This window comes from Barbatula barbatula (assembly GCF_947034865.1).
Source record: "Barbatula barbatula genome assembly, chromosome: 17".
NCBI lineage: Eukaryota > Metazoa > Chordata > Actinopteri > Cypriniformes > Nemacheilidae > Barbatula > Barbatula barbatula.
Window position 1 is genome coordinate 563,249 of NC_136780.1, and position 25,783 is coordinate 589,031.

Genomic DNA, 25,783 nt, shown 5'->3' on the forward strand with positions numbered 1-25,783 from the left:
AACCAAAGCTAGGAACACCTTCTAACCACCTCGTAGCACGAGACAAGCAACACGTAGCGACTGAGTCCCTTGCGGTGTGAACGCACAGTTAGGATGATGATGTTAAGAGTTGTTTTCTATTGTGTTTGTGTGTGGACAGTATTAAATATGTTTTACTGTATTCCTGAAGATAAGACAAGACATGTGTTTGTGAATATAAAGTGTGTTCTGTGGAGTTTACTCTGATCTTTAGGTTAAACATTAATGTGTGTTTGACCTGTGGACTAACAGCTATAATCACATCCACAGACTTTCTGACCACATCCAGAGTGTGTGAGTGTGCGTGTGCGCTTGTGTGTGTGTTAGTGTCTGTTTGTGGGTGTGCGTGTGCGCTTGTGCGCTTGTGTGTGTGTTAGTGTCTGTTTGTGGGTGTGCGTGCGTTTGCGCTTGCGTGTGTGTTTTAATGTCTGTTTGTGGGTGTGCGTGGGTGCGTGTGCGCTTGTGTGTGTGTTTTAATGTCTGTTTGTGGGTGTGCGTGGGTGCGTGTGCGCTTGTGTGTGTGTTTTAATGTCTGTTTGTGGGTGTGCGTGTGCGCTTGTGCGCTTGTGTGTGTGTTAGTGTCTGTTTGTGGGTGTGCGTGGGTGCGTGTGCGCTTGTGTGTGTGTTTTAATGTCTGTTTGTGGGTGTGCGTGTGTGCGTGTGCGCTTGTGTGTGTGTTTTAATGTCTGTTTGTGGGTGTGCGTGGGTGCGTGTGCGCCTGTGTGTGTGTTTTAATGTCTGTTTGTGGGTGTGCGTGGGTGCGTGTGCGCTTGTGTGTGTGTGTTAGTGTCTGTTTGTGGGTGTGCGTGTGCGCTTGTGTGTGTGTGTGTTAGTGTCTGTTTGTGGGTGTGATTGCGTGCGTGTGCGCGTGTGTGTTAGTGTTATTTTTTTTTTATATTTCAAAAAAAATATTTTTTAGTTTTTCTCTGTGTGTGAGTGGGTGTGTGTTTGTGTACTCCAAAAAGAGAGATTTAGTTTTTCTGTGTGTGTGTGTTTGTGTATCTGACCGTCCGACTGTTTGTACTGTACTTTATCTTATTTTCTATTCTAAACTGTATTTTTTATTCTTAACTGGTTAAATTAAATTTTTTCTTATTTCTTCACTGTTCTATCAGATGGATATTTTTATTTCTTCTATGTAAAGCACTTTGAATTACCATTGTGTATGAAATGAGCTATATAAATAAACTTGCCTTGCTTATTAAAAAAAAGATAGATTTAATTTTCTGTGTTTGTGTATTCAAATTTTTTTTAGATTTAGTTTTTCTGTTTGTTTGTGTGTGTGTGTGTTTGTTTGTGTACTCCAAAAAGATAGATTTAGTTTCTCTGTATGTGTGTTTGTGTATTACAAAAAGAGAGATTTTGTTTTTCTCTGTGTGTTTGTTTGTGAATTCAAAAAAGAGAGATTTTGTTTTCTGTGTGAGTGTGTTGGTGTGTGTTTGTGTATTCAAAAATAGAGATTTTTAGAAGTGTAATGGTTCTAGGGTCATGAGGAGGTCGCACAAGAGACATGAGAGATTGGCTGAAATTCCCTGCTGCTTCTCTTGATTCCTTGTGGAAAATGTGGTCAGTGTTGTTTGTAGTTCACATGAGGCTGAATCATTTTCCTGCCAGCTCGCGTCCGTTGGACAGAGGGCTCGAGGTGTGAATGTTATTTTCCGCCTCTCTCACACCTGTAAATCCTGTTCATTCTGGAGACCTCGCTGGACGTCATGTTCCTGGAAGTGTTGTGTTCGAGACCTCACAGAGTGTCCAGCGTGGTTTTATATTTCTGTGTCGATCATAAATGATCTAACTCAGGTGTCACTGTCTGAGTTTGTACAAATCAAAAATATATTATCATATTTTGCGCAGCCCATGATGCAAAAGAGCTTGATAGCTAACTCTGGCACAACACGTTTGATCTGCACGGTGCCTGTTAATATAAATGAATAAACCCAGACTAATATCACTGAGACCAGGGGCGGTCTGGCTATCTGACGTTCCGGGCGTTAAACCCGGTGGGCTGCTACTGTTTTGGGCCGGAACGAACGCTTTGGTAGCTCAGACGGATGTAAATAAAAACTGATGGAGGGTCGATTTTTCTACCCAGTCCAGTCCTGACTGAGACCCAAGCAAAGGCCAGTAGCACATCCTAGCAAACACTTGGGGCAGGAGGCACACATTTCCAAATGTAGTTGAGGTTTAAAAAGGTGAATGCACCCTGTTCACCTCTTCTTGACTTTTATAGTTTATAATAAAACATGTCAAATAAGAAGTCCTCTTAATCATTTAGTTCCTATTTATTTGTTCTGTCGTTTTACGTTTCATTTGGTCTCTGCTGTGGAATCCGGATATTAGGATCTTTGAGTTACTTAAACATTGGTCTTCGTGGGTGTCCCAGGAATGTGCCATGGAGGAATTGAACCTTACACTAACTCCACACGTGATACACGCCAGACAATCTGCCCACATCTGCTGAAAACACGCACTGACATGTTCTTTTACTGTAAGTCTCATAATATCTTACTGAACACCAATCTGAGTGAATGTGATATTACAGGAAAGGTACAGGACAACATATGCGTACCGTCTGTGAACACGTGTATTCTGCTCTTTAGGTCATTGACAGATCAAACTGTGCCGATCTTAAAGATCCCAATTTAGAGTTCAGGAAATTATCATTATCGTTTTTTAACATTGACACAATGTGTAACTTGTGTTGTCTGAGACGAGACTGGCAAATCTTAGTGTGCTTATGTCCAGATTTCTTATTACCAGAATTTATATTATTTCATTTGAATGGGGTTTTTGTTGTTATTACATTAATCTTCTTCCCCTTGTTGACGTTTGTTCTGTTGTTTGTATTGGTTATTATATGTTGTGGTAGAACAGTGATACTACAGAAAGTGCCACTGTGTGTTTCCCGTGTCCTTAACTCAATTAGTAAATTCATACTAGAAATTTGAATAATTGGTGTGAGAATTCGGAGCGTCAATCAAATCTTCTGCGCAAGTTGAAAAATTTCTACTCGAGCGAGAAATTAGTTTGATACTGAATGTTGAGTCTGGACGCATGAAGGCGCTCCCGTTGCGTGATTTTTCTCACATCACTCTCGTGAAAATAACGCTCTTTTCCTGCGAGTAATGAAGACGCAATTATTCACGTTTTGGTGTGAACACAGCTGTAAGAACACGTGGGATTTATCAACAATGATTACTGGTGTGTGTAAGAACCGCATGTTTGCTAAATACAGATTTCTTTGTAAACATCAAAATTTTAATTCCTAGGACGAAACCTTTTCTACGCACTGTTGATAAATGAGGCCCAAGATATTAGAGACATTTTGATGAAGTGATGGTGTTGTGTTTGTGTGGATGATGAGGTCAGGTAACGCGATGTTCTCCTGTTATTTGAGTTTTTGTTGGCTTGTCCGTTGTGTTCTTGTACACACAGTTTGCTCTCCTCCTGATGTAGCGGTGAGATTGCCAGGAGATTAAAGTTATGGAGGCACACAAATGGTGTTGATTTAAAGGTGAAGTCATTTAGTTGAACTGCGGCGGTTTGTTGGCCGTAAGGTGAAGCTCGTCTTTGCTGTTTCGTGTAGTCTTCTAGCCGTTTAACATCTGCTCTGGGTTATGATGTTGTTTTGAAGGTGTGTGCGTGTTGTCAGGAATCAAACACACATCTGCTTTAAAGTGAAGTAAAGTGACTCACTGTGCATTTCCATGGGCATTAAGACCATTATTTTTATGTTTATTAGGGCTGTGCAATGTATAGAAATTATCGAAATATTGCACACGTGCATATCGCGATGATTTGCGATAAACAAGCTATTTAATTCTTCGAAAAGTTATGTATGGTCAAAGTTGGATGTGTATAGTCTAGTATCTATCTGGCACATGGATGGTCGTTGGGATATTTGTGCGTGTGCATGATATCGTGCGCATGCTGTGACGCAAGTCATTATTTATTTTTGTTTGTTTACAAAATTACAGATTTGTTTAATGCGACAGTAAAACACGGCCGTTCAATTTCAGATGTTGTAGTAATGCTTTCTTTTTCCTAGAATAATGCGAAATATATGTTGGTTATATAATTTCTTTGATATATTTTACAATACAATTCAAATTGATTGTCGAAAAATAAATACGGTGTATCTCATTATTTAGCATGCTAACGCATATCACATTTTTCCTCAATTACTGCACAGCCCTAATATTTATATATAAATATTATAATAATCGAATGGATTCTTTTTTTTTACACTGTTTAATTTTGTTGGAAATGTTTTTAGTATTGCTATCTAGTTTTTATTTACTTCTGGTCGACAGTTTAAGTGGCGGTTATATGAATTTTTTTTAAAAGCGGTTTAAATTTCCTAATTGAACTAAGGCCTGGCTTAAGCTCATCCCTGTCCCGCAAACTGCCCGATAGTGTCTAATTTAAACTAAAATTAGAAATGTTCTCTTACGCAATAAGCTGAAATGTGTTCAAGTTTGACCAATATTCATACCTTTATTGATCTGATTGAAATAAAACAAAAGGTTTTAATAACTGGAGGCAGAAGTAAAACGATACACGCATGTCACAGATATTGTGTTTGTGTTTGAGAGTCCCGAAGAGCTGTCACGTTTAATCTTCTTTATCAGCTCCTGCGCTGATCATTTCCACTTCATAGATCACTAGAGTCTCATTATAGAGCACTACACAGTTAACACAAACACGTTTGAACGCCTGAGGGAGAGCAGCTCCGCCCGTGGTGTTCCCTCCCTGAACGGGCCCCTCTGATGGGATTTAGGGCCCCCCGCTCCACCCCGGTGTGGACCGCCTGCCAGCGGACGCTTTCTTTTTCTAGCCGATGCTAAAAGCAAGGTCTAAAGTTCAGAGTCTGATGTGCAGATTTGGATCGAGTCTTTGTTTCTCTGCACCTTCTCCCTCCATGGACAGCGTTTGGTAAGTGTTCAGCGCACCAGAAAAATGCAGCGTGTCTCTGGTGTCGTGGGAGAGACGCCACCCTATCAGGATTCCAGCAGAGGCCGGATCTGTTTGTCTGATATCTGATCTCGCATCAGATTTGGGTTAATACTGTAAAGTTCAGCTCTGTGTTTCCAGCAGAGTTGAGTTACGGCGATAGCGTCCGGTGGTTTCCAAACTGTGTTCCTTATTCTGCATGTTTTTAACTTCCTCTCAATGACACAAAACACTTCCAGAAGAAGGCAAATGCTATGTTTTGAATAGCAAACAACTGTTAGAAAGCCGTGTGTTTACTGGTTTGGTCAGAGCGCGTGTGTGTGTTTTGCGCTGCTGGTGTTTTGTATACAGAGAGAGATGTGACTGTGCTTGTGTTGTAAAAGAAAGCTCATCTCTAACATTCATAATCTTCTGACATTGGTTAATTTATAGTTTCATTGTTTATATCTGCATTCTGTATATATAATATTACATGTTCATTTACATATTCAGCTACATTACAACAATCAAAAGACCATTCCAACTGTTCATTTAATGCACATTTCTAGATTATTAATGTATTGTATTATTATAGTATTATGGCCACACTGTTATATCGCTTAAGTAGGGATGCACCGATATGTACATTTTGGCCGATAACTATAACCGACACTTCTTTAAATTTGGAAACAGATAACCGATATATTGGCCGATATACAGTATCTTAATATTAATATAAATAAATAATTGACACCTTCATAAATATCTACATACTCTATCTACATCAACAATGTTTAGCTAAAAGCAGTAAGTGAATGATCATGACAGAACTGTGCTGGATTTGAAGCGGCGTACGTTTAACCAGAAGAAATAATTTATAATATATCGGCCTACATTTTATTATCAGCCTATAACATAAAAAAATTACCTTTATCAGCCGATACCGATATGGCCGATGATTTATCGTGCATCCCTACTTAAAAGTCAATCTGAACTTGTTTACTTTGTCTCTCCTGTTGTTTTCTCCTGTTTCTCCAGTTTTCATTTTCTGCAAATAAATGCAAATAGAAACCTTGAAATTTGGGAAACGGTGTAAGACCGAATGATACAAAAATCTTCATTTTAACTTAACGCATACCTATAAAAAGTACATTTTTAAATCAGGAAAGATTTTAAAATTGTTTCTTCCTAGAAAATGATGAGACCATTTTTGTCAGAAGAGTGTGTGTGAGAGAGAGAGAGAGAGAGACTGCAAAACACATTAAAGTTGTGGAACATCATGATCCTAAAATACATGTAAAAACATTAGTATTGTGAAAATGAAATTTATTTCTGTGCGGTGTTCAAGATCTGAAAACATTGCATCTGTTTTGTCATTTAAACCAGTTTGTGCTGTTTAAATGAGCTGCAAATACATGAAAATGCAAAGCATCTTTGTTTGGAGAAACGTTATTACTCATCCACAGAATAAAATGCAAATAATACCATTTGCTTAAACACATGGCTATAAATAGTGAATAGTTTTAAAGTGGTCTCTTTATTTTTCCTGCGGCTGAATAATATTTATCTCTCTCAGTTTCGTTCTGTGTCGTGGAGACAGATGGACGTGTCATTCCTCCAGCAGGTGTATTCAGAGAGTTCATCTGGATGTTTTTTAATGTGAGGGTGCTCAGATGCTCGTGTGTAGTGTGATGACAGCTGTGTTCACTGATGCGAGAATGTCACGGCAATAAGAAGCTCCATCTCACATTCATGAACACACCCGTGTGCTTGTGTCAGGTCAGGTCTCTTTATTGTTGTTTGTTTTCTACAGTCCACTTGTTGTGAAAAACAAGCTGATTGATTCCAGGAAGATAGTGACGACCTGATGGACGACACACACATGTTCACTATTCACAGAAAAACGATCCGGCCGCTTTCACGGTTTCTGTACTGATTCCAGTCCAGAATTTGTTTATTAACTTCTGTTTGTCATGTGACCTTTGACCTGTGAATGTTAATTTCATTATGCACCACTGTTCTGTTATTGTATCTTTATTAAATGCAACATTCATTAATCCCACACGCACACACACACACACTGGTGCAGGTGTAGTCTAAACGGGCAGTAAACAACAGATGGGCGGCTTTATCCAGAGACGGATGAGTTTAGATACAAAAGAGAACAGTTTGATGATCACTTTGTCTTCATCCTCTATACGTAATACTTTAGTTTGAACCCTTTCATTCATACAGATCCCTGATTGGTGCGCCACAAATCGATCGGCCAATCGGGGCTCTAGAAGAGTTTTTACACACGTGTCATGGAGAGAGCACACGCCTCCTGATGTTCACCGCTGTTCTTCTTCTGTGTGTTTTCAGTCATGGATCCCATGTCCGTGAGCACGTCAGCAGCCGGTCAGGATGAGTTCGACCGCAATGCGCCGCGGATCTGTGGCGTGTGTGGAGACAAAGCGACAGGATTCCACTTCAACGCCATGACCTGTGAGGGCTGTAAGGGCTTCTTCAGGTAAATCCTTACACGGTTTCATTCAGTGAACATGTGACGTGTGTGTCGTTGAGATGGACGGGTTTCTCCACCGTCTGATGAAGTTTTGCTTTGGACTGCTCGCAGGAAGAATAAAGCACGTTAGAACTAAAACTGACTTGTAGGTTGAGCTGACAGATGACAGGGTTGAATCAACTCAAACATGGTGTGTTGTGTGACGTTTAGTCTCATTGAGATCAGTCCCTGAGTGACAACACAACAGAGGGTCACGTTCAGAACACATCCACCACATGTGCCGAGTCTGATAACTTTCATTAAACTAGAATAAAAATAGGGCTGCAAAATTAATCGACAAGTTGTTTCACTGTTTTTCAAGCACCCTCAGGTGTTTTCATGATAAATAATTATATTTATATGTTATATGTTATAAGAGACTCAAATGCAAAGTTGTTTCAGATGGAGCAGCATTTCCCGCCGATCACAGAGCTGCGCTTCACGAACAAGTTGTGCATAAAACAGAATCGCAGAATTGCGTTAAATCGTGCAGCCCTAAATAAAAACAACACAAACTTTGTCAGTCACCGTGGAACGGACGTTGCGATTGACTTCATTTCCGCATCGTGACGTATATCCGAGTGAAACAGCTTCTGAAATTGGAAAAAGAAAAGAGGGGCGTGGCTTTATTTTGGCTTTTCTTTTGTAATTGGTTTATTTGTAAGTTGGGCCTGCAGGGGAGGGCTAAAAATGCCTGGTCATTGGACAGTCGGTATAGTCCCACCTCTTTATTAATGGGTGACGTCATGTGTTGAAGAGTTGTTGTTGAGAGGGGGATTGATTAGAGATTACAAGTGCTAAAGAATTTTAAGGTCTCTGCTGTTGTGTGTCTTTTCATCTTAAACAAATAGACTTGGGACGACACTGTGATGTCTGTTATCAGCAGAATGTATGAATGGTGGTTCACCTCCAACATCTTTGTGAAGTTTGATCTCTTCTTCTGCTGAAATGTTTGTTCACACTTCTAATGTTCTTTTGTCTCCTGTCTCTTGTCTTTCTTCCCTAATTGCTTGTTTTCCACCGTGTCAGGTCTGTAAATGTAGAATTCAAATCTCTTGTGTTTTTGATCACTAGCTTCATTTCTGGAAAGATTTACTTGAATACTCTGTGTTTAAAATGGGTTTAAATTGTCTTTGTAATGTTTCATGTTAATGTACTCTAGATCTAGAATATCCTTCATGTAGATACGTGTGACATTATGAGAGGAGAGAGACGTTTCATGTTGACTTTACAGGAATATTCTAGATTAAATGTAGTTTTGTTTTGTTTCTCAGTAACACAATCTGCATTCACTGCAAGATCCATAGAACACGATGTAGAGTTTATTCTGATCAGCTTAAAGACACGGAAACCGTTGTGTTATTTTCATCCTTCAGATGAGAGGTGAGGTTTATCTGTGGGGTTGAGAGGAGAGAAAGTGCCTCATGTCTGGAGCTCATTACAAGCATTGTTTTATAACAGCTGAGAAATATTTGCCAGTTTCTTATATAACCTAATGGATTGATTGTTTTATTCTTCAACGTTTTCCTGCTGATCTGAGAACAGCTTTATAGTTGTATTCACGTTGAATCAGGGGTGAGGGGTTGTGAGCGAAATCACTGACGCACGGCAAATCAAATCTGTTGTTGATGGAGGCCATGAGGTCATTCACACGGATGGAGGAGAGGAGATGGTTTCTGCCGAACCCTCGACACGTTCTGAACACTCCTGTTTGCTGTTGTGTTATAATTGGCTTATTCCTGGGGACCGGTGGAGTTTAGCGTGTTCCTCACGTGTCCATGATGCTTCAGAAACACTGATCCTGTACTGGCTGATTCTTCACATGATGACCAACACGCGCACACAGACTGTACTCGCACGCACAAGAACTGTACGCGTACAAACACACATACACACACGCACATACACACACACACACACACACACATACACACACACACATACACACACACACACACACACACACACACACACACACACACACACACACACACACACACTGTACTCAGACACGCAAAAACACACTGTACACACACATACTGTACACACGTGCACACACACACACGCACACACATACTGTACACACGCGTACACAAACACACACACACACACACACACACACACACATACTGTACTCAGACACGCAAAAACACACTGTACACACACATACTGTACACACGTGCACACACACATACACGCACACACATACTGTACACACGCGTACACAAACACACACACACACACACACACATACTGTACTCAGACACGCAAAAACACACTGTACACGCACATACTGTACACACGTGCACACACACACACACGCACACACATACTGTACACACGCGTACACATACATACTGTACCCATGCATATACACACGTACGTGCACACAAACACGCATGGACACATTTACTGTAAACACTTTTGCACACACATACAGTACTCGAACACGCAAAAACTGTACATACGTACGCACATACAAACACACACATGCACACACATACTGTACACACGCGCACACACACACACGCACATACATACTGTACACACACACATGATGTACTCACACATACTGTTCACACGTGCACACACACGCACATACATACTGTACACACACATAATGTACACACGCATACACGCGCACGTGCACACACACACCCACACATACTGTGCGCACACACACCCACATACTGTACACACGCGTACACACACATACTGTACTCGTACACGCAAAAACTGTACATACGTACGCATATACAAACACACACATGCACACACATACTGTATACACTCACATACTGTACACACGCTTATACACACACATATTGAACACACGCGTACACACACATATTGTACACACCCGCACATATACATGCTGTACACACTCACATACTGTACACACACTTATACACACACATGTTGAACACACACGTACACACACATACTGTACACACGCGTACACACACATATTGTACACACCCGCACATATACATACTGTACACACTAACATACTGTACACACGCTTATAAACACACATATTGAACACACGCGTACACACACATACTGTACACACGCGTACACACACATACTGTACTCGTACACACAAAAACATACTGTACACACGCGCACACAAAACACTCACATACTGTACACACGCTTATACACACACATACTGAACACACGCGTACACACACACACACACACACACATTGAACACACGCGTACACACACTCACATACTTGTGGACGATTATTGACGGTAAGACAACAAGAGATAGTGATTGTTACCAGTGCTACAGGAAGGTTTATTTGTTCTGATTGATCTGTTTGTTTTTGTGTGTTTGTAGATGATAGTGAGATGTGTACTGTGTGTCTGCTGGGATATGTCATTATAAAACAATTAAGACCTTTTCTCTTGGAACACACAGTCTTAATGAAGCAGGTGTGTATCTCTCTCTCTCTCTCAGGCGCAGTATGAAGCGCAAGGCGAGTTTCACCTGCCCGTTCAATGGAAGCTGCACTATCACCAAAGACAACCGGCGTCACTGTCAGGCCTGTCGTCTCAAACGCTGCGTGGACATCGGCATGATGAAGGAATGTGAGTGACCTGTCAATCATCATCATCATTACAAATAATCAAAAGTTACAAACATGAAGTGCAAGATCTGATCACCGGAAAAAATGATTATGTGCCTTAATCTTATGAAAATATACTTAATAGAATTAAGTTCTTTTAAAAAAATAAACAGTCAAAATAACCTCAAATCTTGGAAATTAATTCTACTTATTTCGTTTGTTAAGACTTAAATATTTGTTCAATTAAAATCACTCAAAAATATTGAAGTAAACTTTGTCAAATTGGTCAAATTAAGTTGAGGAAGTGTGTCACATTGCTAACTATGCAACAAGAACTAGAATTGTTTTCAAATTAAAATAAAATGTTATAAAATTAAATAACAATAAAATCTTTGCATTACTGAATTAAATTAACCTAAAAAAACATATATTCTCAACAGGACAGGTAAATGAAACAAATAGAACATAAATACGGTTGTACACATTTTTAGGAAAATAATCCCAACAAACAGACATTTAAGCAGATTGTAACATATACTTGTATGAACTCTTTAGAAAACGAAACTGGATATAAATGTGTGATTCACTCTATAAAACTTAAACCTCTATAATAACTTGAAATGGTTGTTACTCAACCAGCTGGTTGAATCCTCTTTCTAAAACATTATATTTACTTTATTTACAACTTTAGTTTAGCTAATTCTGCTCCGTACCTCTCTGTGCTCAGTGTCTGATATCCTGAAACAAAAGTATTGCCAAATAACTGAGGAAGCATTTGTTCTGGGCACTAGTTCAGTGTCGGTCTGCTCTGCGTCCATTTCTCCCGTCTACACACTGTGTAAACCCCGCGAGTCACGTGACCAATCATCATTTTGAAGTTTAGGATTTTTGAGTGGTTATCGTTGTTCAGAAGAGCGGTGCTTGTGCTTAGTCTGAGGGAGCCACAATATTGTTTAATATTATTATACATCATATTATTATCAATATTAAGTGTGTTATTGCGCAGTAACTGTATTAATGCCAGTTAAGAGGCCTTCTCACTTGACCATCTTTGTTGCAAAAAGGTTTTTGTTCAACGTAATATCCTTTAGATTTCTTTAAATAATGTTTACTTGATATTTTAACAAATACTATTTATTAAGTAGAATGTACTTTAAGTAAGTTTAGTAAGAATTTTAGCACATTTTACTTAAAAAATATATATGCAAATTGTTAGGAAGATGGTGTGAGACGAATTATAGTCACTGTTTAAAGTTTGTGCAAACACACACGCACGCACGCACGCAAACACACATGCACGCAAACACACAGACACAAACATACACGCAAACACACGAACGCACACAAACACACATGCACGCAAACACACATGCACGCAAACACACATGCACGCAAACACACAGACACAAACATACACGCAAACACACGAACGCACACAAACACACATGCACGCAAACACACATGCACGCAAACACACATGCACGCACACGCAAACACACACACACATGCACGCAAACATGCACGCAAACACACACACATGCACGCAAACACACATGCACGCAAACACACAGACACAAACATACACGCAAACACACGCACGCACACAAACACACATGCACGCAAACACACATGCACGCAAACACACATGCACGCACACGCAAACACACACACACATGCACGCAAACATGCACGCAAACACACACACATGCACGCAAACACACACACGCACGCAAACACACACACATGCACGCAAACACACACACGCAGGCAAACACACACACATGCACGCAAACACACACACATGCACGCAAACACACACACGCACGATAACACACACACACATGCACGCAAACACACATGCACGCACACGCAAACACACACACACATGCACGCAAACATGCACGCAAACACACACACATGCACGCAAACACACACACGCAGGCAAACACACACACATGCACGCAAACACACACACGCAGGCAAACACACACACATGCACGCAAACACACACACGCACGATAACACACACACACATGCACGCAAACACACACACACACATGCACGCAAACACACACATGCACGCAAACACACACACACACGCACGATAACACACACACACATGCACGTAAAACACGCACGCAAACACACACACACACATGCACGCAAACACACATGCACGCAAACACACACACGCACGATAACACACATGCACGAAAACACACACTCACGCACAATAACACACACTGGAGAAAAAGATACTGTTTCCAAACTTTGAGAGACAGAGAGAGAGAGACAGAGAGAGAGAGAGAGAGAGAGAGAGAGAGAGAGAGAGACAGAGAGACAGAGAGACAGAGAGAGAGAGAGAGAGAGAGAGACACACAGAGAGAGAGAGACAGAGAGAGAGAGAGAGAGAGAGAGAGAGAGAGAGAGAGCCAACAATGACGCTTTCTCTCCATGGAGTTGCACAATAAGCCGACCCAGATTTGTGTGTGTGTGTGTGTGTGTGTGTGTGTGTGTGTGTTTTTAAGAGTAAAAGATACAATTGGGCCATTTAAAGTTCACTTGTAGTTTTGCGTGTCGAGCTCGACTTTAAGAGCATTGTGATGTCATCAGGACCTGGGAGAACTTTGATAGTAGAACGTGATGTTTGTGACCTCTCGTCATGTCTCTGATTGGGCCGTCAGGATGTGAGGTAGGGGGCTTGAAATGATTTGATTGGTTAATTGTTGTGGTGTCATTCACACACATGCACCTGCGCCCTAAACACAAGGTCAATGTTTATTGACATCTATCTACTTGAGTTTTCTTTTCTGAGCCCGATGGCACGTTATCTTGATCACGTCATAAATATCTATCAGGATATCTATGAAAATCAACTCAATATAAAAGATATTTTCAACAATGTTATGTTTGGTTTATGGACAAAAGGAGTTTTGGTGCGGGAGCAATGTGTTAGTTGGAGCTCATTTAACGCTCAGAGGAGATTGAGAGACAGACATGTAGATGGCATACGGGTCAGACTGCCACATGACGGGCACAAGACTGGCACAGCTGGAAACATTCCTCATGCACAACAAATGTGTGTTTGTGTTATGGGCATTGTTGCAAAGCAGCTTTACAGAAAACATATTGTATAGAAATCATAGAAAGCAGGAAATTTCCCCCCAAATAACAAGAATTGTATGCTGGACTCTTACACTATATGTGCTCCAATATATAGGCAAGGCAAGTTGATTTATATAGCGCATTTCATACACAAGGGCAATTTACATACAAAGTGCTTTACATAAAATGATTGAAAAAGATAAATAAAACGTATCTTAAAAATGCTAATGATTTAAGAAACTTTAGATTTGAAGAAACAATAAAACGGCAATAAAATTGATAAAAAATGTGAGTGTGTATATATAAACAGAATAAGAAGAAGTTCTATTAAATATATATTTAATTAAGAAGTATATAGTAAATATTTGAATAGACTGCATCAATACAAACCATTTACAGAAATGAATTTTTTCATGCGTAAATGTAAGTGATGTGATGATTTGAACCTAAAATCACATCCTAAATATTGAATTAAGAAAACAAAATGTAAATCATGTCTAAATCTGTGTGTGTGTGTCAGTCATTCTGACGGATGAGGAGGTGCAGAGGAAGAAAGATCTGATCCAGAAGAGGAAGGAGGAGGAGGCGGCTCGGGAGGCACGGAGGCCTCGTCTGAACGATGAGCAGACACAGATCATCAACACGCTGGTGGAGGCACATCACAAAACATATGATGACTCTTACTCTGACTTCTCACGCTTCAGGGTCAGTCACGCTAGAAAACCAAAAAGTACCCATCAGCATTTAAACAAACCCGCTAGCGTTATCTTAGCATCTCTGCTGTTATTATTCTAGTGCTTCTCATCAGTCATTACATGAGATGGTTTGTATGATGTTAATGTCTGCGTGTGGACTGATCTTCCAGATATACTGTCATTAAAGTAATCAATAAAAAGAGATCTTTATATGTGTGTTTGTGTGTAGCCTCCGGTCAGAGAGGGTCCAGTCACCCGCAGTGCCAGTCGGGCTGCGTCTCTTCACTCGCCGTCTGACGCCTCATCAGATTCATTCAACCATTCACCAGGTAACATGCACAAACAAACACACACACACGCAAAGGCACAAACACAAGCAAACGAACAAACACGCAAACACATACGTAAATGCACACACAAACACACATGCGAACCCGAACACATACACGCAACACGCAACAAGCACACTGACCCACAAACACACACTCGCAGACATGCACACACACATGCGAACACAAACATGCAAATGCTCAAAAACACACACAATCACACGCACAAAAACGCGCACATACGCACAAACACACTAACAAACACACACTCGCAGACATGCTCACACACATGCAAACACAAACATGCAAATGCACACAAACACGTACAATCACACGCACAGAAACGCGCACATACGCACAAACACACTAACAAACACACACTCGCAGACATGCTCACACACATGCGAACACAAACATGCAAATGCACACAAACACACACAATCACACGCACAAAAACGCGCACATACGCACAGACACACTAACAAACACACACTCGCAGACATGCTCACACACATGCGAACACAAACATGCAAATGCACACAAACACACACAATCACACGCACAAAAACGCGCACATACGCACAAACACACTAACAAACACACACTCGCAGACATGCTCACACACATGCGAACACAAACATGCAAATGCTCAAAAACACACACAATCACACGCACAAAAACGCGCACATACGCACAAACACACTAACAAACACACACTCGCAGACATGCACACACACATGCGAACACAAACATGCAAATGCACACAAACACACACAATCACACGCACAAAAACGCGCACATACGCACAAACACACTAACAAACACACACTCGCAGACATGCACACACACATGCAAACACAAACATGCAAATGCACACAAACACGTACAATCACACGCACAGAAACGCGCACATACGCACAAACACACTAACAAACACACACTCGCAGACATGCTCACACACATGCAAACACAAACATGCAAATGCACACAAACACGTACAATCACACGCACAGAAACGCGCACATACGCACAAACACACTAACAAACACACACTCGCAGACATGCACACACACATGCGAACATAAACATGCAAATGCACACAAACACACACAATCACACGCACATAAACGCGCACATACGCACAAACACACTAACAAACACACACTCGCAGACATGCTCACACACATGCAAACACAAACATGCAAATGCACACAAACACACACAATCACACGCACATACGCACAAACACACTAACAAACACACACTCGCAGACATGCACACACACATGCGAACACAAACATGCAAATGCACACAAACACACACAATCACACGCACAGAAACGCGCACATACGCACAAACACACTAACAAACACACACTCGCAGACATGCACACACACATGCGAACACAAACATGCAAATGCACACAAACACACACAATCACACGCACATAAACGCGCACATACGCACAAACACACTAACAAACACACACTCGCAGACATGCTCACACACATGCAAACACAAACATGCAAATGCACACAAACACGTACAATCACACGCACAGAAACGCGCACAAACACACTAACAAACACACACTCGCAGACATGCAAACGCACACAACCACACACAATCACACGCACAAAAACGCACAGATACGCACACACATACTAACAAACACGCAAACGCACACACAAACACACTAACACATACAAACACACACACACACACACACGCACATACTGCTATCCCATGGTAACCCGTGACAGCAGGTGACACACACATTTCTCGTCATGCTCTGAATGAAGAACCCTCATTTTGAAGATCATTTCTGCTTCCTGTAATTGACTGGTGAGTGTGGTTTTCTGATGTTCTCTCTCTCTCTCTCTCCGGCTGTAGAGTCTGTGGACACAAAGCTGAACTTCAGCAGTCTTCTGATGATGTATCAGGATAACGGTGGCAGTCCAGACTCTGGTGAGGATGATCCCTCTCGTCTGTCCATGCTGCCTCATCTCGCCGATCTGGTGAGCTACAGCATTCAGAAAGTCATCGGATTCGCCAAGATGATCCCCGGATTCAGGTGACTCGCGACCTTCCCACTTTCAATGTTCCTTTAGTTTACTTTAGCACAGACACTTTTATCTGAAGGACTCGAGCTGTACATTTAACCAACATGATTGAAGACTTTGTGTTGTCATGACGCACACAAGCTGCAGTTCAGTGTCTGCTTCTCATCTCAAGTGCAGTCTGAGGAACTTTATTAAAGGATGACTGTCGTCTAGGTAACCGCTGAAGGTTTTGAACATCTTATTCCTCATCTGTCTGTGTGTGTGTGTGTCTCAGGGACCTGACGGCAGAAGATCAGATCGCTCTCCTGAAGTCCAGCGCTATTGAGATCATCATGTTGAGATCCAATCAGTCCTTCAGTCTGGAGGACATGAGCTGGAGCTGTGGAGGACCAGACTTCAAGTACTGCGCTAATGATGTCACCAAGGGTAAACACACACGCATTTATATAAAGACTGCTGGAGAATCACAAGGATTAAGTCACTTTATTAATCACATAGCTCAATGTTAACTCAGGAAGCTCATTTCGTATTCAGTGTGTATATGTATATATGTTTGCTTACATCATTTACAAGATGCTTATTATTATACTAACACCAGTGATCATAAACACTGTGTTTACTATTCTGTCCTGTTCTCATGAAGTTATTTCACATGATTGATGTTTCCATGTTTTTGCTCCGAAGTCATTCAAATCTATTTTCCCCACTGTGTGTGTGTGTGTGTGTGTGTAGCGGGTCACAATGGGGACCTGTTGGAGCCGCTGGTGAAGTTTCAAGTGGGTCTGAAGAAACTGAATCTTCATGAAGAGGAACATGTGCTGCTAATGGCCATCTGCCTGCTGTCACCAGGTGTGTGTCTTACCGTGTGTGCGCCTATCTGTGTGTTTTGTGCATGTCCAGGTTATGCGTGCGTGCATGTGTAAATGTGTGTTTGCATGGGCATGTGTGTGTGTCTGCGTGGTTATGTGTGCTTTATGTGTGTGTGCCTGTGTGTACGTGGGCATGTGTGCGAGACTGTGTGCGTGTGGGCATGTGTGTGTGTCTGCGTGGTTATGTGTGCCTGTGTGTACGTGGGCATGTGTGCGAGACTGTGTGCGTGTGGGCATGTGTGTGTGTCTGCGTAGTTATGTGCGCTTTATGTGTGTGTGCCTGTGTGTACGTAGGCATGTGTGTGTGTGGGCGCGTGTGTGTCTGTGTGGTTATGTGTGCGTGTGTGTGTGCCTGTGTGTACGTGGGCATGTGTGCGAGACTGTGTGAATGTTGGCATGTGTGTGTGTCTGTGTGGTTATGTGTGCGTGTGTGGTTATGTTTGCGTGTGTGTGAATGTGTGCGTGTGTGTGTCTGTGTGGTTATGTGTGCGTGCATGTGTGTGTGCCCGTCTGTACGTGGGCATGTGTGTATGTGTGTCTCTGTGTGCATGCGGGCATGCGTGTGTGCGTTTATGTCACATCAATGTTTCTCATCAGCATCACGTATATTCCCCGTGTAGATCGTCCGGGCATTCAGGACCACGCACGCATTGAAAGTCTTCAGGACCAGCTGTGTGACGTCCTGCAGGCGTACATACGGATCCATCACCCCGGCGGTCATCTCATGTACGCTAAAATGATCCAGAAGCTGGCGGACCTGCGGAGTCTGAATGAGGAGCATTCGAAGCAGTACCGCCTGCTGTCCTTCAAGCCCGAGCACAGCATGCAGCTCACGCCGCTGGTGCTGGAGGTGTTCGGGAGCGAGGTGTCCTAGCCTCCACGAGCCCCCCGGAAGATTCCGGAGCCGACCGCACACACGCTCGGTGCGGTACAGCAGAAGTGATTCTCACTGTGGGGGGCTGAAGAGATGGTGCACAGTTCTGGATTCCTGTCTAAGCTAAAGGGAATTTTGAAAGGAATGTATTAATGATACAGCTATATATATATATATAAACTAATATTTATATTTAAGAGAGAGTGTGTATGAAACGGGCAGGTGATCCTCTGTTCTAATAGGATTAGCGGGCTCTTCTAGTTTAGATGAGCGTGTGTGTGTGTGCATTAGGGGTTGACCAATTTCTTTTTGCCTTTTCTTTAAGAAAATGACCATGGTTTTACTATAGCTGATGTGTAGTAAACAAGTGGATTGATTTTCATTTTTTATATCATGGTTTGACTGTGTTTACTGTAGTATGAAATGTGGTTACCTTGCTCTAACTGTAGTAACCATGTTTGCTTTTATTTGTAGTAAAATCATGGTTCATTTTCATAAGGAATGATTGATAAAATGATTTTAATAATAGCATATGAGATGCGTTTCTCAAATGATAAGAGCACTTAATTTTCCACTCAATTCACTAAAACGGACACATACACTACCCGTCAAAGGGTTTGGACTTCCTGCTGCTTTAAAAGAGTCGGCAGGTGTTCAGAACATCTTTAGTAATGTTGAACATCATGTCAGATCAGAATCAAAGAACTCTGATCTATTGATAAACAGCTTTAAAGATGATATTGTGTTTTATTTTGGCTTAGGATTACATCATGTTTTTCAGCTAAATGACTTTATTTCCATTACCGTGATTTACAAGGTCCTAATAACGTCCTTCATAATAAGTTTTCACCGGTAGTGTATGTGAATGTAAAGGAATGTAATCCATTCACAACACTTCCGTTTTTCCAGCGCCAGGGTGGTGTTGATAACCCAATCTTAAAACAAATATTGGTCTATCACAGATGTACACGCTTGTGTTTCGTGAGTAAATGTGTGCATAAGAGACACACACATTCAGATGAGAGCAGAGCACCTGACCTGTTAGTCTGATGTTTGTATAGATCGGATCATAAATGACCACAAGAGAGCAAAACCCCCTGAGATTTACTGTTCATAACAAAGCCACATGGCTGCTTCAGTCCCCCGCGAGCGCTTACTTGTAATAGCCCAGTCTAAAACTAAACCTCCTTCACACGTGATATCCGCTTCACATCAGTCCGGTTTCTATATGAATCTGATACACAAACACTGACATGTGTTGGACTTTGTTGAGCTGTTAGCGCACAACCTTTTTCAAGTTTATCAGAGATCAAACTTCTTTTAAACACCTTTTCTCCCAACACAAATTGAGCATCGATTATAAACCACACACGTCAGTTGTGTGTTGTGTACAATGTCAATGAATCTGTGTACGTTAGCAGGTTCTCCGCTGCTCTCTTGTGGTCATGAGCTGTAAATACCACTGACTCGTATCGTCTCTGTACATATGTCTCATGAACAGAATAGGCTTAACGCTAAGACAAATAATCAGTTAAAAAGAAGCTTGGGAGAAATATGCAAGTATGACATTTCCCTGTGTTTTCATTCAGAAGACGCAGGCTTCTATGACCGTATCTATCTTTAATGCTTTTAGGTGCAAATTTCACGTTGATTTGTATTGTTTTAATGATTCTCGTGGCTTACGTTTTGTACGGACTTGGACACATCAAACTGGACTTTTATTTTTGCAAAGACATCTCAACCAGTCTGCTGCTTACGGCCGCTTCTGCGTTCGTCACGGACGGAGCTAAACCGGTGCTTTCATCACTACAAACGCTGCCTCAAACCAACCAACCAACCACACACACTTTCACAAGACTGAATGTGCACAGGACCCGTCCCAGCTTTAACATGCCCTCCGCTGTCATGGCAAACGTTTCCGGAGAAACGTATTTGTTTAATGTATAATGTATTTGTTTTGTGCGGACGGACGGACTGAATGTTGATCTACTGGACAAACGCAGGACTGAGAGGCCGTGGATTGGCTCGCAAGTATCATGTATATACCAGTTCCGATAAGCTTCTGTTGGATTCTGATCGTTTGAAAGCTGAAGATGTTTCTACTGTCAGAAGATATTCACATACTGGCTCAGTTGTTTTTAGTCTGTTGGGTGGGACGAATGTTCCTGCCCCCACAAATGCCCCTTTAAGGTCCCCGGAAAGCAGTGGCCTAGAGCACGGCCATATCAGAGAGCCCTTTCCTTTCTTCGAGGCGTCTGAATGACACGCTTGGGCTCTTCTTCAGTACGTCAGTATTTTATTCAGGTTGTTTTAGATGTACAGGTGAACTCTTCTGGACGCTTTATGCACTTTGGATGATCAACTTCATTCACTCATTCAGACGGTTTATTTTCTCCTCTGTGCCATTTCTGTTGGCTTCTGTGTTGGGTGTTGTTGGCAACAGAACAAGATGCTTTAGCTTCATTGATGTCGGGCTTGGTTCTGCTGCTTTACGGCTAGACTGAAGAAATCCTGTTGAACTCGTATACACACCTGCTTGTCTTTTGGCATAAAAAGTGTCTCTCGGATTTTGAAATGAGCAAATTTGACATGAACCTTTGTGCATGTGGTGGCCGCTGTGATGTCCAGAGATTTAAACGCAATGCTCTAGCAACCAAGCTACAGGACATTTACAAGATTCCAGACTGGATTTCTTAAGTCTAGCTGAGATTTGTTGACTGTCTGCTGATTGTTTAAGGAAAACACAAACCACCAGGTGCCGTTGTTAACCAAACTGAACTACCTCTCTCATACACACATGAAAGCATTACTCCATTTCGTGTTTGTTTTTTTTGTTACAAATTTCCTTTATTTTTGAAAATAACACTAAATCCTTATTTATTCCTCGCCGATTCAAATGCTGGACTATTTACCTCAGATATCTCCGTATAAGCCTTCGGTTAAGACAGCGCCGGAAACCACGATATTCCCAACATCACTCTCGAGCCAACAACACACCTGATGCTCAGAAAGTGCACGCATGTCTCCAAAGATGGTACATTCTGTCATCTTTTATTCATCCTCGTGCCATTTTAAATCCGCGTGAGTTTCTTTCTTCTTCAGAACACAAAAGATGTCGTAACCAAACAACATTGACATTTCTCAAAACAGATTTACAACCACGTGAGGAGAATAACTGATGACAGAATTGATATGTTTGAGGAAGGAACATCTGGTAAGGATCAGACGTTTTGGTGACGTGCGTGTGGTGTCCGGACGGGTGATCATGGGAGATGTTTCTGCTAGCATGAGCGCTTGTCTTTGTCAGTATTCATTCTTTCATATTCAGAATGTCAAATCGTTGACAGCTAAAATGGCTAATCCCAAAGTATACATAATAAGCTAGCTCTTTTAGGTACAGTTATGAGCACTGTCTGTTTTTGCTCTTCATGTGTATGTTCATTCTTACTGCTATTACCTGTCTGATTTCATGACATACGGTCTTGCTCTCCTTCGACTCTCTGTCTCTTTCCGGACATTATTTGTTGTTTTGTTCAGTCAGACGCAGGTCTCTTTTAGAAAGATCTGTCTGATCAATCTGATCATACGGTGAGTTTAGTGGCGTCATCTGTAAGCACCAGTGTTGGGCAAGTGACTCTGAAAAAGTCATGAATTACTAGTTACAAATGACATATTCAATAGTGTAATTAGATTACTTTACTAATGACTCTCTCCAAAAAGTATTAAATTATTTGTAATAATTACTTTCCGTTTCCTACATCAACCTTGATTCGTTAAGTGAATAGGTCAAATAAACAATAGTTAACTACATCAATTATTCTTATTAACCGACCAAATATACAAATGTGAGAAGGACACATTAAAGCATCATTTTTAAAGTTAGAATGATCATTTGGATGTTGTTTCCACTATTGAATATATAACACAGTGTTTAGTTCAATGACATCAGAAGTAACTGTAATTAAATAACAGGAAAGATCAGAGTAATCCCTTACTTTACTTTTTCAAGAGAAAAGCCGTTCAATTACAGTAACTCATTACTTAGTAACTAGTAACACCCAACACTGGTGAACACCCCAAACCAACTCTATCCGCTCCTCTCTCTGCTGTGTTCTCATCAGTTTCTCACACTCGTACACATTCACCAGCAGCATTTACTTTACCGACAGAAATACTCGTCACGTGTTATATTGTGTTTTATGAGGATTTGGTCGGACTGAATCTTCACTCAAGAGACTGTCAGGTTACACAGCTACAGAACCTCCGTGTGCCTCCACCCCGAAGCCTTAGTTTGAGATGGTGTCAGGGTTACGATGTTACGGTTCATAGCAACATGAAGCTTGATGTGTTCGCTCTCATACCAAACACAAAAAATGCAAACAACAAACAGGCCATGAGAAGCTCTTCGACCGAGGAGCCTTTATTCTGTATGTTAAGCAGCAGTTTTGCTTTACTGTTATGACATTTAATGGCAGTTTGTGGATCGTTGGGTACATGAGATAGAACATGTTTCTATCACAGATGAATTGTGTTCTCAGTGACAGGAGCGCAGTCTTTTATTACTACCGTACAGTTTCCTCTGCTCATCTGTGTTTACTCAGGAACCACGTCGGCGCTCTCCACACCAGAAGAACCTTCAAAGAATTTCAAAGATTACTTCATCCATAAACACAGATCATCTTTTTATTTCCCCTGCGTCGTTTCATAAATCTGCTTTGCATAAATCGTTGAAGAGTCTCTTCAGTTTGGAAACATCTCATGCTGCAAATTCACTTCACAGTTTCTTTCATTCAAAGCTCGAAACACTGATGTCGAGTTTCATTGTTGTACCGTCAGGCCGTGGATGTGATTTTGGTCTGTACGTCCTGCCGTTTATACCCGTTGCATTAGTGTTGATGTCTTTCTCTCCCTGAATGTTCCTTACACATTTATTTTATGCATTCTATGTAGTCAATGAGATGTTTTAAGAAAAATCACCAATAAACAGCTGTACATACTGATGCATAACCTGTGAGACTGATTCAATCAAACATCGGGTTTTAGTTGAATGTATTTGAAGGGCTTGAAACACTTTTGAGAGGTTTGTTGTAAAAATGCAACACTGCATCATCAGCGACAACACCTCTTTAAGAAAACATGTAAAACATAAAAACATGTAAAACAGTCCCTAAGAACAATAAACACACACAGAAATCCTGACCTAGGATGTCATAAACTCATGAACAAAAGGGTTCAATCATTTCTGGGCAATTTAGTTTTTTTAAATGTGTTTTATTAAGTATATGATGGGTTGGTTCAGCTCACTGCGGGTGATCTTACCTGAAATACAATAATCTGTGATGGAGGGAACACTGTAATCTGGATAATGTGGTTAAAGATGCTCTGACGGCCAACGTGAAATTAAAAATGTCATTCAGAAAGAAGACAAAGAATGACATGGGATGAAGGATATGGATAACTAAGGAATGTGGTTTTATAAAATCACAATGTTTTTTTAATTGAAAGAATTAAATATGAGCCAATGTCGTCTTCCTAACATCTGCAGTTTCAATGTTTTAGCCTTTTTCTTACACATCTGTATTAGTTGTTTTTACTCATTGGGTATTTGGGCTTTTGCCATTTTTGTGATTTTTTTTATTTCCCCCATTTTAAATTATTACACTTCAAGAAAGCCTTTGTTGTTTTGAATGAAAAGATAATGCAGATTTATTTTCACTTTGCTCATATTTACAAAGACTGATTATAATTGTGACAAGGCAGAGAGACTAAAGGGTAAGTTTGACAATTGTGCATTGTGTTACAAACAAAACTCATAAGTTTCCTAAAGTTTCTAATTATGATTTAATTTATTTGTAAAAGTGGAGTTTTCAGAGTAAATTGGTTAGTGTTGAGGTTATTTGGGGTCAAATGGATGCACAGATGCATTAAGCACTTTTAATATATTTACAATTATGTAAAAAACAAACCCTGTGGGCAAAGAAAAGAACCATCGAGCAACATTCCTGACTGATGTTTAGGCCTGACGGGAGGTCTGGATGATGGGATGCCATCATATATTTCAAATTCACATTTCATGTCCAGTTTTTTTCTGTATTAAGAGGGATAATGTAGAAGCAGCCGCTGTTATCACCAAATAAACCCCTTCAGGGAGACACAAGACCCTCCACTTCACGTCCTGATCACACTATGGGAGCTTATTTCTGCCATAACATCTTGATTTGACCTTAAAGATAATTTACCTGATTCGTAAAATGTGTGCTTGCTGGTTCTACTGGGAGCATCAGCGCTGCCATGCAAAGAAGTTAACTTCAAGTCTTCATTTTAGACCCGATGGCGGCGAAGGAGGAACATTCACAACGGAATCAGAATGAAATTAAGGAGGAAAATCATTTGGTGACTGGAGAAGAATCTCTGAGCTGCTCGATGACAGACACTTCTCAAAGATCGGCAAACATGGATTCTGTCACATGCTCTCAGTGTGGAAAGATCTTCACTCGTAAATCCGACCTTCACAGGCACATCAGGATTCACGCTGGAGAACGGCCGTACACGTGTAAACAGTGTGGAAATGCTTTCATTCGTTAATGCCACCTTAAAAGACACATGAGAATTCACACCGGATAAAAACCTCACAAATGTGAGCGTTGTGGAAATACTTTCATTCGTAAATGCCACCTCAGAGTGCATATGAGAGTTCACACGAGAGAAAAACCTTACGGATGCTCTCAGTGTGGAAAGTCCGACCTTCACCCAGAAGTCCGACCTTAATAAACACACGAGA

The 25,783-nt window shown here is 41.1% G+C and overlaps 1 protein-coding gene across 1 annotated transcript; it reads left to right on the top strand.

Annotated features, from left to right (window-relative positions):
- The first annotated feature begins 4,929 nt into the window (after positions 1–4,929).
- On the top strand, positions 4,930–19,155 carry vdra (vitamin D receptor a). Its single transcript, XM_079477789.1, has 9 exons — positions 4,930–4,953; positions 7,312–7,459; positions 10,959–11,089; positions 14,693–14,877; positions 15,097–15,196; positions 17,090–17,270; positions 17,534–17,685; positions 17,992–18,108; positions 18,749–19,155. The coding sequence occupies exons 2-9, from the start codon at positions 7,314–7,316 to the stop codon at positions 19,000–19,002; spliced, it is 1,266 nt and encodes a 421-aa protein (XP_079333915.1). The 5' UTR covers positions 4,930–4,953; positions 7,312–7,313; the 3' UTR covers positions 19,003–19,155.
- The last annotated feature ends 6,628 nt before the right edge of the window (positions 19,156–25,783 follow it).